General features: G+C 41.7%; 1 protein-coding gene across 5 annotated transcripts in view; it reads right to left on the reverse strand.

The window, feature by feature from the left end:
* Cdca2 (cell division cycle associated 2) overlaps positions 1-20,178 on the reverse strand; it is a 43,495-nt gene that overhangs the window by 22,020 nt on the left and 1,297 nt on the right. For 2 of the 5 annotated variants that reach the window (XM_021635503.2, XM_021635501.2), the window contains exons 4-11: positions 17,262-17,416; positions 11,383-11,533; positions 9,502-9,689; positions 7,704-7,785; positions 4,084-4,301; positions 2,540-2,612; positions 1,836-2,068; positions 335-407 (exon numbers count right to left, since the gene is read on the reverse strand). In XM_021635503.2, the coding sequence (XP_021491178.1) occupies positions 335-407; positions 1,836-2,068; positions 2,540-2,612; positions 4,084-4,301; positions 7,704-7,785; positions 9,502-9,689; positions 11,383-11,533; positions 17,262-17,416 (1,173 nt within the window). The remainder of the gene's footprint in view (positions 1-334; positions 408-1,835; positions 2,069-2,539; positions 2,613-4,083; positions 4,302-7,703; positions 7,786-9,501; positions 9,690-11,382; positions 11,534-17,261; positions 17,417-20,178) is intronic. The other 3 variants (XM_021635504.2, XM_021635505.2, XM_060391370.1) reach the window with 3 other exon arrangements.

Consider the following 20,178-nt stretch of genomic DNA (forward strand, 5'->3'; position numbering starts at 1 on the left):
CTATACTAATGACAAATCCTGTCTCAAAAAGCAAAGTGGAAGCTAGGCAAGGCTGTGTGCATGCCTCTAATCTCAATGCTCTGGGGGAGTAGAGACAGGAGGATTACTGGGGCTTGCTGGTCATGAGAGCTTCAGAATCAGTAACAGATCCTGTCTCAAAGGAGCAAAGGGAGAGAGTGACAGCACTGGACAGATAATGTCCTCTTTCCACCACCCTGTGAGTGCACACACACACACACACACACACACACGCACGCACACACACACACATGCACGCACACACACACACATGCACACTAGTCACACTTCAACAAAATGTAAACACAGATGGTACCTGGAGTCTCAGAGAATGAAGATTTACTAGGACTCAGAATTGTGAATGATACCTGAGGTGGTTCTATGTTTTCCTAAGCACATACAAAGGGAAAAAAGTACAAATTAGATAACGTTAAGTTCAGTGATACGTAATTGACATGCTCAAAGAAAAACAAAGCCTTATTTTGGTAGGAGTTATGAAGATAAAAAGAAAAATGAATAGACAATGAAAAGGTTTAGGTAAAACAAAGATAACTTTGTAACAGTGAATGGTCATTTTCATAAAACAAACACATTTGCCAACTGCAACTACCCCAAGTAAGGGGGCATATTAATCAGTGACACTTTAAAATCTCACTGTGTAACTTCTACAAAGCAAATTAAAGAAAATTAATTAAGAAACACCATCTAGCTGGGTGTGGTGGCACACACCCTTAATCCCAGCACCAGAGGAGATAGAGGGTAGAGGGTAGAGGGCAGAGGCAGGAGGATTTCTGTGTGTTCAGAGCCAGATCGGTCTACAAAGCAAGTCCAGGACAGCCAGGGCTCTTATACAGAGAAACCCTGTTTCAAAAAAATCCAGACAAAAAAAATAAAATAAAAACAAAGAAACACCATCTAACATTACAATATTTTTCAATGAAATTTATGGTAATATAGCAAAATAAATAAGTCTTCAAATTGCCTATAAGATAGCAACTATCATTCATTCTTAGAAAAAAAATTACAATTTGAAGAAATTTCCACATTCTTTTGATATTTAATCAGAAATGCTGACGTTCATAAAATACTTTTTCTTCATGGACTAAGATTATAACATAGCCTTTCTGTTTTATTTGGAAAAGTAAAGTATAAAAAAAAAAATCAATATTATAATTTGCTTAACTATGTGGTAGAATTCCTTAACAAAGGGATTACTTTTCGGGAAAGTTTTATTGACAATTTAAATTTCTCTAACACAGGCTATTGAGACAATGCACTCCTTCTTGACTAAAGGTTGATGTTCTTTGTGTTTCAAAGATTGTACCTGGCTTTTCTGAGCTGCTAAAATGACAGTTGCTGATAAGGCCCTACTGTTCTTGAAAACTAGTTAGGATACAGTAATGCTACCTCTCCTTCCTGACATTGGTCATTTTTCTTCCTTTTTTTGTTTTATTTTATTGTTAATCTGATTGAAACTTTACTAAAATGAGTCTAATACTATATGTTTGTTTTTTAAATCTTACTAATACATTATTTCAGTTCTAAGATTTTTTTTTTTTTTTTGCATACTTTCATGCCTCAGACATTTGAGCATCTTTTCTTAGTGATACAAAAAGGTGTATCTTACAACCAACAGCACTTAGGGTCCATGAAAGCATGTAATTGGGAAAAATCTTTTTAAAAGAGATTTTTAAATCTCTTTAAAATGTCCTTTGCCCTACCACATAATTTTAAATCATAATCTTTATGCAAAAAAAAAAATTGTGAAGCCTGACAGAAATAGAAGGAAGATTTTTCCTATGATTTTCCACACTTACAAGATTCTCTTCCTTGTCATCAAAGTTTGGCTGAAGGAACTGCTCATCAAATGGTGACTGCAGGGGACTGATAGCATTTCTGTTCCTTTGATGGGCAGGTGTTCCTCCTTTACACAATGGTGTATTGGGTGGTAAAGATTCATCAAACACTTCAGGGCTTAAATCTTCTCCGAAAGTAACTCTTTTCCTCTTCCTTAGATTCTGACAGTCTGGTATCTTACAGTTTTCCTCACCTATAGACAATAAATGAGGTTATGTTAAAAATTCAGCTGCTTTGCTATTTATATAACACAATTTGTAGAGAATATTTAAATGGAAGAAAACCATACTTTCAACTAAAACAGTATTGATTTTCAAATAAGTTATAATTATTTAAAGAGTTAATAAATGGAAGCATCTGAAGTTCTTTCCAAGTTCTGCCATTAAGTAAAACATGAAAGGCAAAAGAGATCACCTCTTTTTGTGTATGTGTGGTGCTGGGGATTAAACCCAGGACCTCATCCATGTCAGGCAGTCCAACTATCACTGAGCCACACCCTCATCCCAAGATCAGTTAGAAGGCTCTCCAAAGACATCTTTCCCTCCCCATTGTTCTCCATCTCAGAAGCAGTAAAGCATGAGCAAATTGTAAAAAACCTGATGTACTGTTGAGTTCTAGATGGAAAACAATACCTACAGTTTAAAAATAAATATGAATAGCCCACCTGTTCCTTGTCCTCTGTAGTGGTTTGAAGGATCTGGGTTCAGATGAGCCCCATTATCACAGAGGTTATATTCCTAATCAAAACAATGACCAAAGATTTTATTTCCTTCATAACAGGAAAAGTCACCAAAAGAAAAAAATGGGACTGCTGAAAAGTTTTCTGTAGAGTAGGTTTATTTTCTTAATTGTTTTGGCTTAAAACAGGATACTGAAAAGGGCCCAAGGAAAAACTGGGTTCTCTTATATTTTTTTAATACTTATTTTTATTTTAAGTTTATGAATGTTTTGCCTGCATGTATATATGTGTACGTCAGCTGTCTGTGGGCCAGAAGAGGTCACTGGATCCCCTGGAGCTGGCATCAGAGATAGATAGGAGCTGCTACATGCATGCTGAGGACTGGACCTGGGTCCTCTGTTAGAATAGGACATTCTTTTAACTGTCAAGCCACCCCTCCAGCCTCCAGCTTCCAGCTTTTAATAAATTATTGTAGGCCAAAACTCAAGAACAGAAATCCCTGAGTATGGGTTAAAATCATCCCCTTTTGATCTTAGGAAGATGCAGGTGGATAAACTTATAGTGTATTTCATCAGGTGACAGATCAGCCAAGACCTCACAGGCCACAGCATGAGAACTGCACTAACATAAAAAGAACACAAGGTAAATGATATCAAGAGGGAGTTTGGCCATAAGCATGAGAACAGCACTCTTAATAAGCATGGAATTACCTGCCCAAATTACTATATTCTTGAGGAACAAAGAAGAAAGGCCTGCCTGTCTGTGTTTATCCAAAAGATAAGAGAGGGCACATATAAAGGGATGATATAAATCCACAGACAGAAGGAACAAGCCTGGCAGAAGAGAGGCAGGCCTGCAGGTGATCAAGGTCCTTGCTAATCACCAGCGATACTTCAGCCTCACCCAGAGCCCCTGCCTGGCCTGTGGTTTTGAACCCTGCTCACATTCCACCCTATGACCACCCCAAGAACTGCTCTGAACAGCTCTGCCCCAAACAAGCCTCCTAATCACCAAGTTAGGGCTCTCTTCAGGGAAACACACATTCCATTCGCTACAAGGGGTGAAGATGGACAACAATGCACTTGTACTGTACATGTGCCAAAGGTACTGACAGAATCGCTCAAACAGGCCACCCAGATCCCAGCACCGCCCTCTTGTCTAGGTTACTGCACTCACAGAAAGACAGCTGGTAGAAGAGAGGGGTTAGAGCCAAATGTTTGGAATGGATAGGTCAGACTCAGGCATTTGTCACAAACGCATCTGGCAATCCAGTTAAATATAGTTTGTGTGAACTTTTAGACTTATATAGTCTACCTATATTGAATTCTGAATACTAATATAATATTACATGAAAATAGAACCAACCTCAGAATAGTAGCATGAGTTTAAAAAAAAAAAAAAGGAAAGGAAAAAAAGTGAGTAACGCAATTCCCTGCACACCAGTGTGACGTATGACTCTATATAACTGGTCTGAAGTAAACAAAACGATTCTGCACTTCCTTAGGAAATGTAGGAAATGTAGCTCTTACCTTTCTGTTCTCTGAGAACAGCTTACCAGGTTTCCTCAACACAGAACGAAGCACGAAAGTCTTAGCCGAGGGGCTGCTGCTCCTGCACACGGTGCACACAGGAGTCACTGGAGGCCTGGTGGCAGGGGCTGGGCTTGAGCTTGGTTGCGCGGCGGCTGTGTCAAGTGGAACAGCATGAGCTGGTTTTGCGCCCTCTGCCCAGTCAGCCACTGCAAGTCCTCCAAGGAGAATAAGAGAGGGGATCATAGCCACCCGCTTCTCCTAGGCACAAGACAGTCATCACACCCACAAACACTGTATTTAAAAATCCTGTCAGGAAGTCTGGCGCTCAGGAGACAGAGAGAGAAGGAGACAGAGAGAGAATTTAAGGCAGCTGAGGCTACACAGTGAGACCCTGTTTCACAGAACCAAGGGCTAGCAGTTGAACATAGTGGCAGAGTGCTTACCTAACATATGCTAGGGCCAAACCCTAGCCACACAGATGAAAAAGGAAGAGTTCAGTCCTAACACTCCCTGCTCAAGAGACTTCATCTGGACATGAGCAGAGACAGAGAAGTAGTACTGGCCACACATTTTAGTACACGTCTATCACAAGTGAAGATAAGACGTTTTGCTCCCACAGAAATCTGCGTCAGAGGATGGGGAAAAAGTTTGGGAATAAGCCTTGCACTGTTAATGGACCTATTACTTGCAACATAAAACTAACCTGAGCCAACCCCTGATAATAAGCTATTTTTCTACTCAAGATGGAAGCATTCCAATATGTAAACACAGTGGAAGCGAGAGGAGGACATGAGGGGAGGAGAAAGTATCCGCCTGCACAGAAGCTGCCCCGCCGAATGTGCAGCCTCCACAATGGTAAATGCAGACAGTCCACTTGGATCTAAACTGTACCCACCAGGGATGCAGGCACCATCTGACCACAAAGGAAAAACCCTGTATGGCACACATACCAAGACATCATTTGTGCTGTATGAAACATGTTCTAACCATGGACATCAGTGGTTGTCAACCTTCCTAATGCTGTGACCCTCTAATAACCATAAAATTATTTTTGTTGCTACTTCATAACTATAATTTTGCTACTGTTAAATGATGATCAGCAAGTGGATGTGTGCTGAAGCATGATTGCCAAGCGGAAATGTTGGTGTGAAGTGACTAAGGAGCAGTTCTGAGCCACTTGTCATGGAGGACAGCAAGGCCTTCAGAATGCCAGACTCTTAGTAGCACCACAGCAGAGAGCTACTTGACAGAACTTTCAGCCAGAGGGCCAAGATGCAAGAAGTGGGGAAGCCAACGAAGGCAGCAGGTGGATTTATATAGGCTTCTTCTTGAAAACGTTATTTAAACTATCCGTAAGAACACATATGTGTAGGGGCCTGCCATCGCCCAGAATTGCCAGATCTTTCTGAAACTCAAGTTACAGGAACCTACCCAATATGGGTGCAAGGAACCCCAGGAAGATCAGCAAGCGCTCTTAAAGCCTGAGCCATCTCCCCCAGTCCTAACAAAGGACTTTCTAACCCACCTAACCCACGGGCAGGTTCATCAAATAACCAGGCAGTTTGAAACACTAGACTACATTAACAAAGCCCGATCGATCACGGCATCCCTTTTTTTCCCTGGTCATCCCAGCACTTCTCAGTAGAATCAAGGGGGTGCTCAAAGGAACACTGGCCCTTGTTATGATGGGAGCTGGATTGTAGAGTGGGGACTCAAGTAAAATGACACTAAGCCTCATGAGAACAGGGCAGAGAATGCTCAAGAAGGTGGCAGTACCTTATTTTACCTAGGTGACAAACACATAACCCGACCCTGTGCCTTATCTACGCAAATGTCCACCCATCACCTTAGTGTCAAAATAAAATCCGAAGTAGATATACACTACAAGAAAGGCAAAAGAAGTTCATGCTGGAGCTGAAGGAGAGCTCCAGAGAGAAATATGATTACGAATAAACAAAACAAAAAAGTGAGAGAATAAATGGAATGGAAATAGGTGTACATGATCAGTAACTATAAAAAGCTATTTCCTCTTAACTTACATGAAACATTTGATGATTTAAGGCAAAAATGATAACACGCATGGGGTCACAACCAAGTTAACGTGCATGTTCATCTACTGGCAAAGGGCTACAAAAGTCACAGAAAGGAAGGAAGGCCGTCAAGCCACAGGGTGTGCAAACCTTTGTGTCTTATGTACAGCTGTCCATATGAGTACTCAAAGGACTGAGAAGAATGTTTGCTGGAATCCCAGAGCAAGAGAACAAGAGAGAATGAGGTGCAGCTTAAAAGTTATCAAATACTATGCATTTCTGTATAAATATATTAGATTGCTTGATAACTCCAAATCTACTACATGGTATACATGTCCATAGTACTGTACACACACACACACACACACACACACACACACACACACACACACCTTGGAATATATTGACACTATATGCCCTGTTATAGTTTGGGTGAATGTCCCTAAAGTTCCCCATGTCAAAAGCCTAGTTCGAGGGTGGCTTTTGTTAAAGGTGGCTTTACCTTTCAGAAGTAAGGTCTGATGATCTTTAGGAAATGGGGGAACCCTTTTGAAGGGTATTAGAGGAGCCGACTCTTAAGTCCCTACTTTCTGGCTCATGTGAATACTTTTTTCTGCCAGATATTTATACTGGAACATGCCGTTATCATCAGAAACCCAAAGCAATGGGGTCTCTTGGTCTTGGCTTACACTCTACAAAACAGTGAGCAAAAATAAACCTTTTCCCTTTGTTAAAAAAAAAAAAGCAAAACCCAAATTCTTAAACAAACATAAATAAAACAAAGCATCTGACAAAACAGTAGATGTAAATTAAGCCATCTCAACAGTTACTTGAAACCTTAGTGGAGTAAACCAGGGTGAGGCCCACACCTGCTGTCACAATACTTATGAGGCAGAGGCTAGACGCTGAGCTGAAAGCCAACCCAGTCTACACAAGACTGTCTCAAAAAAATACCAAACCATCACCCCCACAAATCATATACTGTGTATTTCTAACAAAATATGCTTGCTAGTACCTTTATCCCTCCCATCTCTGCCCTACTAAAATAAGGTCTCCCTGTTTCTCATGCTAGCCTGAAACTCTCTCCTGCTTCAGGCCCCTGAGTGTAGGGGTTAGAGGCATGTACCACCATGCCGTGCTCACCCTGTGTGTACCATAGTATCATAGTAACACATATTATTTTATTATTATCATACCATTATTCTACCAGTTTGAAAATGCATCCCGAATTTTATTTTAAAAATTAAAAAATGGTTATTGATTTGTTGTGTTTATGATATGAGTGTGCATGGGCTTGCACATGGAGTGCACGTGGAGGTCAGAGCAGAGCTCATGTGCATCAGTTCTTTCTGTCTACCGAGTAGGTTCTAGAGATTGAACTCAGCTTAGCATCAGGTACCTTCTCTAAGCCACATAGCCCATGTGATTCTTCATGACAGTAAAAAATAATAAAGGACAGCCATAGCACAATGATCCCAAAACACTTCTCCAGTCCATGGAACACAAGAAACGTTGTCACTTATTTCAGCTTTTAGACACACTCAAATGGGGCAACCTATGTTTGCAATAAGGAAAATATATACTCACCATGTGAAGCCTCCATAAGCTCTAGAAGTGGAAGGGGAGCAACCATACATCCAGGCTGAGCTGAACCAACGTCAGATGACTTCTGGGAGAAAAGATGAAAGAACAACAAAAGCACACTTATTACTAACAGTACTGCTGATTATATCTTTATAGAGATTTGAACAGGAATTGCGGATGACTAAAAATCTGTTGTTCAACTGGTCTCCTTACTCACCAGCAAGGGCAAAGTACACAGGGAACTAGCAACAGAGTTCCCATCACAACTGCATCCTAAACACTCCGCAGAACAATTTCCAATCCCGAAGAAAAGTTTATGTAATTCATTTTTGTTGCCTATTAAAGCCTACAGAGCTGTGCAATATGCTGTCTTCTAAAGAGTAAATTCTCAAAAGCATATCCACATTAATTCACATTTTCCTTCGCAACTCATGTCCAATGCTTCAAAGTCCTGGAAGGAAACAATTACCATTGCTCCTGCCAAACACCGCTTTAAATTAGCTTGAATAAAGCAGAGGGAGCTGGGACCATAATCTGGTCTGCGATACAAGCACTTCTCTTGTGTTCTAGGGATTGTAGATGTGTTTTGGGATCATTGTGCTATGATTGTCCTTTGTTTGTTTGTTTTTTTTAAATTGCTATCACAAACAATTAGGTGGGCTAGATGCCTTTGACAAACTAGCGACCTGAGTGCAATCCCCAGAACCTACATGGTAGATGGGAAGAACTGATGCTCCTAACTGTCCTCTGACCTTCACATGCACCCAGGATACTCCATGCTACTCACTGAAACTAAGGAATCTGTAGTGATTAGCAAACACATACTAGGTCAGACATATACTGGATCTGAGCAGCAGAGAAGGCACAGACTAAACTCCAGCCATTGGGCTGGCAAGATGGCTCAGCAGGTAAAAGCATTTGTTTTGCAAGCCTGATGACTAAGTTCAGTCCTCAGAACCCAAAGTAGAAGAAGAACCAGTTCCTGAGGGTCGTCTTGTGACGGCCACATGTATACCCATACCATTTCTTCTCTCCCCCTTACCCCCAAACAGTAAACTATTGCAGCTGCAAGGTGTCAGCTGCCTCCTCTCAGGAATAAATGAAAAATCCTCTGATCACCAAATGAAGATATAAAGCAAAAAGAAAGCAGGTTCATGTGACTGGCTGTGCACCCACAGCTGCGTAAAGGTCACCAATTCCAGTAGCAGCCTTTGTCTTGCTTTAATGAGGTTCATGTATGCTTCTGCCTTTCCAGAATTTTGACAGACTTTAGGTTGTCACAATCCACAAAAATTTCTAATGCTACTTGAAACAAGTAGAGGAGCAAAGATGGGCTGCCAGAAGAGCATGCTTCCCCGGCAGTCTAAGGCAGACTCGTTAGGCAAGGGAAATGCAGGGTGGACAGACCTGGACAGGCAGGCACCCCCAGTATTTGGAACTGATACTGCAGTTGATATCTAAATAATCTGTAACCTGTGAGCCCCTGGATGGACAAAAAGCTATCTCCGGGCACAACCCAGACCTACAGTGGAACCATCACCATATACAACACCTCATGCAAAAAAACCCTTGAGCTTTACCCTGTCATGGAAGTAGTCAAAAGCAACTTATCTTCTCAAATGTTCTAAACCAATGAACAACATAAATCACACAATACACACAGGAAACACGGACACACATATTCCTTTAGGGATCACAGCAACAACATGGCAGGACTAAGAACTAATAGCTTGGGTCCTGGCAGTCTTCAAAATGCCTATGCAGAAAGCCACAGCTCCACTTCTGTGTGGAAAACAGTCACCTCAGCAAGATCTGCAGATGCGGCCCCAGCACGTGCTTGGTCAGCGCACACCTGCGCATGTGCCACTTTCCCTTTGGCATCACTGAGTTGGTCATCTGGGCTGTCCTGGGAGGATATTCTCCGTCGCTTTGAAGATGAGACTGCAGGGAACCCAGACTGCTGATATTCAACAAGACCTTCTTTTTTGGCTATATGCACAAAACAAAAATAGAAACAAAATGACATGGGAATACATACTTTCTCTTACATTATTCACTTAAAAATATCATCCATAATAACACAATGGCAATTTAGCATTTGTATTTAGGTCATCAATGAAAACAAAATTCTGCTACCCGATTCCACTTGCAAAGGGAAACTGAAAGGCCAATGTGGTGGCACAGACATGCAGTGGCAGCAAAGGGGAAGATGAGGTAAGAGACCAGAAAGTTCAGGGCCAGTCTAGTCTATAAAGCAAACAGTGGACCAGCCAGAGATGCACAATGAGACCCAGGCAGGGCTGAGGAGAAAGCGATGCTGCTTTTCACCTGCCCCTCTTCATCCTCACTGCTAACTGCAGCTACTGGGTTGATGTATTCTTTGCAAGTGCCATGAGCACCAGCTTCCTCAGCTTCCCAACTTGGGCTAGAAACGAGTGTATCCTCTAAGAACCCTCTAGGGCCTCAGCTGAACATTGGTACTGACAAGGTCTGCAGCCTTACGGACTGAGCAGCCACTAGGCTCTTAACTGCTCCAGGGCACAGCCAGCAACTGCTCAATTATCCAGCCCATAGCATGCTGCCAGTCTAACAAATCCCCGAGCTATGCATTCCATCGGCTCTGTTTCTCTAGAGGACCCTAGCCTTGGTGCATCTGGCCTGCAAACCACATGCTGGCAAAACCTGAAAGACAGAGTTATATTCTCACAGTGTTCTAATCTGACTGCACTTGATTTTTGTGTGTGGGTGTGTGGGAAAACCCAAAATAATAGATAACACAGCTGCAACATATTGAGTTATTTCTATGTACAAAAGGATTCCAGTGTCATGGCAATTACAATGACATAAAAACATTGAAAACCTGGACAGAAATTTACATAATAGGTAAGTTAGGAACTATAAAACAGGACATCTCAATGGATCCTGCAGGGTGGAGCAGATGGTCTGGACTCTACTAGGTAACTACTGTGCAAACAACCAGAAAAACAGGAGTGCAGGAGGGTCAATATTTTGTCAAGTTCTGGTGGTTAAAGTACTTTGACTAAAAGCCAGAAATGACTAAAAAATAACCATATATATATATTAATTAAATGGACACAATAAAGAATACAGCTGACTATTAAGACATTAATCAGACTGGACAAATTTATGACTAACATCAGGATTGGATATTTGTCATTCACATTTGTTTTTGCAAAGTTAACAATAATTCTACAAAGATCAACACATGTCTAATTTTGCCACAAGCCCTATATGCAAAGCCTAACCCAAGCTAATTGACTCTGGCCTTTTAAAATTCAAAACAATTATAACTATGGAAATAAAGGTCTAGGTTTTTCAACAGAAAACACAGTTTGAGGGTGTTAAAGCACTTTAGTTATAAAGCACTTGTTTAAGACATTTGTGGCCCTAGGCTTGATTTTCAAGCCCAGCCAAAATACAGCAGATAAAACTACACGCCAACTACTGACCAACCAACCAACCAACCAACCAAAACAAAGCCCTAAAACCAGAAATACAGATTTCTGTGTGAAATATTGCATATTTTAGATATTATTCTCATTTATGGAAACGATTGTGCTCTGAAAACACTGCTTTTACATGTGGAAACGAATCTTTTTCTTATCCTAGAAGCTTATCTTTATAAACACAGAAGTCAATCTCGGGAGTCCCTTCCACTCACTCAGATTTGAGGTCTGAGGTGTTCCATCTGCCTTTGAGGCCGCGGGACCAGTAGTCATCTTCTCAGTTTCCTCTATGGAGTAAAAAGCTGACCGAAAAGCAGCTATTCGTTTTCTTAAAGCACTGCCATTCCGATATAGTCCTGGGCTATCCTGTGAATGTAGAGCACAGAAACATTAAAAACCAGCTTCTTATTGCCTGTCATTACCGACAACAAAACAAAGCATGCAAAAAGCTTATGAAGACAAGCCAGTGTGACAAAGCCTCTTTTCTTCAGAATTACATATATCCTGTCTGAATATTTGGTGTGTCACCATATTGGTGCTCCTGTTCCTGTTTTTAAAAACCTAAGCAAAGAAGATTAGTTAATGGCTATACATAGATGTGTATACCTGATAGTCTGGCCACAATGAGCAGGCTAACAGAAACCTGAAAGAGTAGGAAGTGTTTTTATAGAGGTTCTAGACTAACTGGGGAGTCAAAGTCACTTTGAAAAGGCTTCTAAAGGGCTTAAGAGGAACCTTGGCAACCATCCCCTGAGACCACGTCAATAAAATGTTATGAAAGGGAATGAGAAAGGAGTTCAGAATGAACATGTGTGAGAGACCAACCTCAGAGCTGGAGAGCAAGGCAGAACCCCTCTATCTGAAATTCTGACAAAGGCCACAGTGAAAGTATCCAACGAAAGCTATCAGCTTTATCAGCGCACTGCCTCCAGGGCACTGTCCTCCGTGCCTCGAAGACCTCCACTCTGGGAGGCCAGAACAAGACAAGGATGTCTCTCTCCTACTAGTTCCACACCATTTTCCCATCGCTCCTGCCTCTTCCTGGCTAACTTCCTACTTCTATAAGATCTGGAGGATACTTGCTTCCTCAGGGCTGAAAGCCAACCATTCATTTCCAAACAAACAGAGATGCACAATCCCAGGAGCTCTTAGAAACCTGACCATGAGGGTCCACACAAAGAGAGATGAAAGTAATCTACACTACCAGATAAAAATAAATGACAAAATTGTAAAGTTCTGCTCATATAAAAATAAACTACTGATCAAGTACTTTATCCAGATGCTTTCTTTTATCTTGGCTCACTAAGATTTCCCCTAATAAGGAACCTGCAGCAATTTTAACATTCCAACCAATGGGCAAAAGCAAAGAAACAAACCACACCTAACCAAACCAAACCAAACCACAAGCCAAACTACCTCTCTTTACGATAACACGGAGAAAAAGCTGTTAAAAGCATCCATGTTTGATGATCTGCTCTTTTATCTGATTCTGCCTTCAGTTAAGCACATTCATAAGACAAACTGTCTACTACATAATAATAGAGCATTTTAAACTGACATGTACTTGACGATGTAAACCTTTATGACATAAGCAGCATATAATATCACCAACAGGCTTGTAGGCAACACATCTATGTGACAAAGATTCTCTTATAGCCACACAAGTTATTTTCAGTGTGCATTTTGAATGTCAGGGCTGGTTGACTATCCCAGGAACTCAGAACACTTAGAAATGATTAAACTAAGTTTCCCTGATTAAACCTGTTTCTGATACAGGAAGAGAGCAATGTTCATGAACAAAGTAATGAAAGCCTCTGTGATATTTTGTCCCATGAACTGTGTTGGTAAGTTATATTCCTTCTATCTACAGAAACTGTTCCAGATGCTCAAGGATACCCCAGAGGGAGGTTTAGAACATACTAAGATGTTATAGAAAAAGTCAGGCCCAGTGGAGCATGCCTGTAATTACAACACTCTGGGAGGCAGAGGCAGGCAGATCTCTGTGAGTTCAAGGCCAACCTGGTCTACAAAGTGAGCCCAGGACAGCCAAGGGCTATACAGAGTAACCCTGTCCCAAAAGAAAAAATTAAAAACAAAACACTGGACCAAAAAAAAAAATGTTACAAAGAAAACACCAATGTTGCTTTGGCTATTAGTAAAGAAAGATTCAAGTGGCATTTGAATTGAAACCACAATGAGAAGTGGTTTGATACAAGGGGAATGAGGCATAAAGCAAAAACAGGAGCAAAAGCCTTGAGTGGGAAGAAAGCAAGCCTGTGCTCACTGACTGAAGGTAGGTAGGGATGATGCAACAGGCGTCCTGATTGGGCTCAGGCCAGGGGAACAAAGATAGAGACTTCAAAAAAGTAGGTAAGTTTCAACAGGAAACACGGGAGTATGAAAGCAGCAGAGGCAATGCTGTGATTCATTCCAAAATACCTCTCTCTGATTTCTGTAATAGTGGGTGGAGTGAAAGGAAATGAGACCAGTTGAAGACCCTGACAGGAAGGACATGAAAATTTTCAAATAGGCTTTTGAAATGCAGCCTCAAGGAGCCAGATGGCCACCCTAAGGAAGAAAGGACAACGGAAGACTAAGGTATTTGGCCTAAGTGGGCTGGATTAGGTTCTGAGAAATATGAATCTATTGTTTCGCCTTAGCTAGTATGATGGCTGATATTGTCAACTTGCCAGGACTAGAACCACGGAGAAGACAAACTTCTGAGTGTCTGTGAGGTTATTCTCACAGTAGAAGGAAGGCTCATCTTCAATGTGGGTTGTACCACCTCACACGCAGGGGCCCAGACTAAACCAAGGGAAAGGGAGTGGATTACTGGCATTCTCTTGTTTCCTGACTGTGGATACCACGTGATCTCAAGCTACTTCCACTATGCCATTTGCATCACCAAGGATTGTGCTCTGAAACCCTGAACCAGAGTACTCTTCAGCTTCTCTCAGGTGTTTTGTGACAGCAAAGAGAAAAGTAACTAATTCAGCTACAATATGCTTGAAACACCACTCAACTCAGAGTGACTACACAGGCAGCTGCTATCTAGGTCTGGAACTTTAAGGATCTCTGCGCTGCAGACATTTTAGAGTCATCAGCACATAGATGGTGCTCCAAGTAAAGAGTAGTAAAGAGATCTAGGCATGGTAGCATTTCTGATGGAAAAACTGGGAGGAATCAGCAAATCAAATAGAAATAACCAATGACATTGGAAGGAATCTGGGTCAACATGCAGTCCTAAGAACCAGACGATTAAGTGTCTCAAGGATATCAAACATAGCCAAAAGCACTGGAAGTCCAAGCAAGGTCAAAGTGGCTGGCAATAGCAAGAGGATTGCTGGCACATGCCTGTAATCACAGCAACTGGGAGTCTGTTATTCAGACCCTGTCTAAGTGTCTCTGAAAAAAAGAAAGAATGGAAAGGAGGGAAATGGAGTGAGTCAAAGTAGACAGAGATGGGGCACTGAAAAGGAATGCGGTGGTTTAAATGGGAAATGTTCTCCATTGGCTTAGGTATTTGAACTTGGTCCCCAGTTGGTGGCACCGTTCGGGAAGTTAATGGAACCTTGCGGGAGGATGTACAGGAGAGGAAGCAGCTTTGAGAGCTTATAGCCTTACCCAGTTTCACATCTGCCTTCATCTTCTACATATGAATAAAGATATAATCTCTCAGCTGCTGTGCCTCCCCCATTATGGACTCTCCCTCTGGAATCATAAACTAAAATAAACTTGGTTTTTCCTTAAGCTGCCTTGATCATAGTATTTAAGATAGCAACAAAAAGTAGCTAATACAGAGAACAAGGATAGAGTGATTTGGTGACCCAAAGGAAAAGGGGGCAAGTTAAATGCAAAAGAGAACCCAGCTAAGAACAGCACATAGGAGCAAAATCAGGTGAAAGCTGATATAACCAAACTACCGGGAAGCGAGTGAGAACGGGTAGGATGTGAAGGAAGAGGGCTAATTTTGCACTGTCCACTGTGGGAAGTGAACATGCAACCCAGAGGCAGTCACAGTCACAGAGTATTTGTTAAGAAGCTGGGGGTCGGGGCTAGAGAGATGGCTCAGCACTGGCTGCCCGTGCAGAGGCTCTAGGCTCAGTTCCTAGCACTCAGGTGGCAGAGCCCACAACTCTGTCAGGTGATTCGATGCCCTTTTCCCACCTGTGTGGGCACTACATACACATGGTGCACAAACATGCTTTTACTTTTCAAAATGAAATCTTTAAGTAGAGAAATTCGGGGGCTGGTGAGCTGATTTAGAAAGCAAAAAGCTTGCAGCACAAGCATAAAGACCCAAGTTCAGATTCCCCAAACCATGTAAAAGCTAGGGAAGATGGTGTGTGTCTGTAATCCCAGCGTTGGGGGTTTTACACAGACAGGCAAATCCTAGAGCCCTGCTGGCTAGCATGTGTAGCCAAGGTGGTAAGCTGCAGGTTTAGTGAAGTGGATGGCAACAGAGGACCAAACCTGCTGTCCATGCATATGAACTCAGACCCTCAAACAAATCTATCAGTCTGCCTTGCAATGTGGGATATCTTTTTAAGGTTTCGTAACCACATGCACAGATCATCTGAGAAATACTAACTTTCTGTGTTATTCACATCTCCCAAAAAGTGGTTCGTTTTAGGCAATATCAATGTATTTTATATTATACTCTCTGATCAGTCAGGAAGTTGTCAAGTACACAGTCATGGGTACATGTTTTCTAAACATTTCTAGAAACTTCTGAGGGGCTTGATGCAGACTTCCCACTTCGTCACATATAACAACTAGGGAATGGGAAATAGTGAAGTATATCCTTTTTAGTGCTTCAAAGACATTTAATGAAACACTTACTAGGAAATGGTTTTGTGCACTGTGTATTCAGATGCTGATTTCTGTGCCCAGAGATCTGGTTGCAGTCCGGGTGTGTACATTATCATAATTATTGAAGACTCTCCTGTTTCACTATTGTGTATAAATTGCTCTCCACCATCTCTTATTGGTTAATAAGAAGCTGAACAGCCAATAGTTGGGCAGGAGAGGAAAGCTAAGGTAGGATTTCCAATCTCAGGAGGAGGAGAGAGAGAGAGAGAGAAAGAGGATCTAGGAGAAGGTTGCCAGGAGGACAAAGATGGAACAGAAGCAGCCAGGGCGAGACTAGATGGCAGGTATCAGGGAACAGGGCTGGAAAGTAGGCCGGTCAGCATAGCTGGGCTAGAATAGCTGAGAACCTGCTCTGCTACAGTGCTTAAAGCTTATTAATAATTTAAAAGGTCCCTTGTTTCATTATGTGGGAACCAGAGTGGGCATAGAAAAGCCCCTACTATTGTTTTCACAAATACTCTTTTCTGTGAATGTCCAGCAAGAACTGGTATGATAGATTGATGTCACTGCCATGGCTCATAATAATAGGGCAGTAATCTCACTCATTACTAGTTTTGCTTCATGAGTATAAATATCCACATATTAAGGGGAGAACAGCAAATAACATTTAGTAAAATTAGAAAAAAAGTTTGACTTATGGATCTCCAGAATGGTACTGAGGAAAACCCCAAGATTCTGTTTTATTACATGAACAAGAAATTGTCTCACACAGAGACCATGCTGCAAATCAAAGAATGAAGTGGACCCGGCGCACGTGAGTAGGCCAACATCATAATGGCTGCTCTTTGCAGAGTGGCAAACGGGTCTGTATCTTTCATAATAAGCCCACAACTATTTGACCTTTTAGGAGCAACGATTAATTCGATAAAATCTGAAAGGCAAAGAGCTTATATATAGCAGAGTGTAAGCCATTTGTTCCTTTTTCTCTTTCTCTGCCCAATCAGTAGTTATGAAAACACAATAGAAAAACACCTGGGGAATGGGAGCTTTCCTTATGCTATAAATATTTTACAAACTAGAAAGCCCCTCCAGAAAGTCATTTCTGTAAAGACCCATTAAATCTTAGCAGTCATGCTGGGTACCAGCCCGTATGTTACCTGCACAGACATGGAAAGCAGTCTCCCCCAAGATCCAAGCAGAGAGGAAGCGCTGGAAAGCAGAACGCAAACACAGTGAAAACATTTCTTTCACAAAATTTATGAGCCCGTGAGAGGAAATGTACCTGAAAGGGAGAAAGGTGTGCCAGTGGGGACCTCCCAGCCTTCTTCAGGTTCCGCTGCTGAGCAATGAAGCGGATCAAGCAGTTTGTTTCTGGAGAGCCCCGGACACCGACCGTGGAACGTCGCCTGCTCTTCTGAAGGGAAGATGGTGACTTTCCTGCAACAAAACATTCTGACAGATCAGAATGGAGCTTGGCAATGGTCAAAAACTGTGCCCTATGCTGGTGATGGGCCACCAGGAGTAAGAAAAAAGTAAACACGTTACAGAACACTAAAGAACTACTGGCAAAGTAGTAGTTCATGTACAAAGAGTTGGATAGACTGTTACTTGATTTAACACGTTTCTAAATCAGCACCTGTAACACAGGAGGCCGTGGATACTTCTTTACTTTTCATTTGTGCCCCTTATCCTCAATGTACAGAGAGGACAGGGGTACCAGCCTGATGTTAGAACCTCTCCTTGTTTATAACAACCGTGCAGCTTAAGTACAGTGCATTGTGGTTTCACTTACTGCGGTCATCTAAACTCTGAAAATACTCCATGGGAACATTCTAAAGCAATTTACAAACTTAAAACAACACGCCATCACAAGCAGCATAAATTCCCTTGTCCAGCAACATCTAGCCCAGGTCCCGAATCATTCTGAATGTAGTACCTGTGCTGTACGTGGCACAGACCTAAGGTCACTCTCTGGTTATCCGGACTGCGTGATGGACAATGCTCATGGCAACATTATGTTCAAGTAAGCATTATTTACTTTGGCTAATCCCAGCCTTAAGAGCGGGGATGCTAGCAATGTGTTGGGGGTTGGTCTGGTGCTATCTATTTTATGTTAATAGTTTCCCACCCGGGCCTGCCTATATAACACGTTAGGTACTCATGTACCCCAAATGACGTCGTAAACTTTGCCTCTCTGCTTGATCAATAAAATGCTGACACACCTGGGCAAGGTGGATGTAGAGGTATGGCCTAGGTTTGAGGGCTTGGAGGCCAGAGAGGATCTTGGGAAGGAGAGAGACAGGAAAAGAAAGGAAAGTAGGAAGCCACAATGGGTTAGTGTGGAAAAGGAACCAAGAGGAGAGAGAGGAAGGACTCCAAGAATGGCGTGGAAAGGAGTGATCCATATAAAGGATAAGCAAATATTTATGGAATTATGGATGGGAGGTAGCCCAATTAGGAATAATTAAAGCATATGGAATGGGATGTGAGCTGGGAGATGAGATAGCGGAGTTGGAATTATCTGCCCAGTCCAAGATGAAATAAGGCAATTATAAAATCTGATAGGTGTTTGTGTCTTACTGTGTTATCAAGTTAAATAATACCCCCATAATAATTATAGGGCTAATAATAAACAATATTTAGCCCAATATAATTTATTTGCCATAACATATTGGCGCCCAATGTGGGACTTGAATCTAAGTTTACAGCCTGAGAAGTCCTAGGTGACAGACAGTTTCTTAGCCAAGAATGCATTACACATGCGCTGTTCCCTGGGAAAGGCGAAACTGTGAGGCAGGTTGACCTCTGGATAGAGCTAGTCCTAGAACTGCACCTAAAATTAAAAAAGGTCATGGCAGAGGGTGCTTAGATTCGTTTTGGTTGTAGTCATCATGAACCTGGTTACAATGTGTTTAATGGTGATGGCACTTGCCCATGCCTTCTCTAACAAGTTTAAGGAGAAAGTGAAAAGAAAGCCAAAAGATGAAATACTAAGTTACAGACAATAGAAAGGGCACTCTTCCTAATAGAAATTAAATTGATATCAACTAGAATTCAAAACTCTTTGGCTGTAAGATGCCTGTCAGCTCTTTTTGGGAAGGGTCTGCTGATACACTTTAGCAACAACTAAATTCCAAGAAATGATAAACTGGTCTTTGCTTGTTACAGCCCAAATTGGCACAACTGGTCCAAAACCTTAGAATTTTCTTGTGTCTTTGCTTGAGTTTTGTTTAAAGGTTTTGAATTACAATAATAAGGATTTGAGATAAAATATCTGAACAGGATGGTGATGCCATGGTCTTTAATCATACAAAGGAGACAGAGACAAGAAGATCTCTGAGTTCTGGATCAGCCTAATGTATACAATAGTCATGGCAGGAACCCCTGCTGATAAGCCACTTAACAAAAACAGTCTAGGATTCAAAACTGACAAATATTTTCTTAAGGTTACTATGTAAGTTCTCTTTTATTAATAACAGATGATATGTCCTTACTGATCTGGAGGTTGGATTGACATCAACCTTAGGCTTATATAAGGAGAGATGACGTCACACTGCTGCAAAAAGGCCAGCCAATCTCCTTGGGAAGTTGGGCTCCCACTAGCCTAAGAGGGATTTTGTGTTGGTCAATGCAAGGACCCAAAGTTAGGGTGAGAGACAAACATGCAAACTACATGCCTTCCACACGGAAGAACTTTTGAATGCTGACTGAGTGGAGGTGTTACACTGCTCTGGCAGCCAGCTTATCTCTTTGAACATGAGACATTTTCATGGGTGACAAATGTCCATCAAGCCCCATGCAAAAAGACAAAGGGGACTTACAGATGACAAAGTACACTTCCTGCGTAGTTAAGTCCTAAAAACAAAAAAGGCTACAACTCCTATGTTTAAAGAGTAGAACTGTCCACCCCACATGGAAAAGGGGGCAAGGCAAAGATAGCCACAACAAATGTAAATGCCTAGTGTATGCTTGAACTCTAAAGGTAAAAGGGTATTTATATAAAGTTTGGCTATGAAAGACAAAACCGCCCATTTCATATGGAAAAGGGAACATGACAAAAATAGAGGCAACAAATGTAAAGATCTAGGCCCAGACAGCCTCATAGCTTTCTTTATAACTGCTTTATTCTGATATTTTCTTCTCCATCGGGTCTCATTTCACAGTAAATTTCATTCCTGAGGTTGGAGAAAAATCAGTCT

Source organism: Meriones unguiculatus, chromosome 9 (assembly GCF_030254825.1).
Source record: "Meriones unguiculatus strain TT.TT164.6M chromosome 9, Bangor_MerUng_6.1, whole genome shotgun sequence".
Lineage (NCBI taxonomy): Eukaryota > Metazoa > Chordata > Mammalia > Rodentia > Muridae > Meriones > Meriones unguiculatus.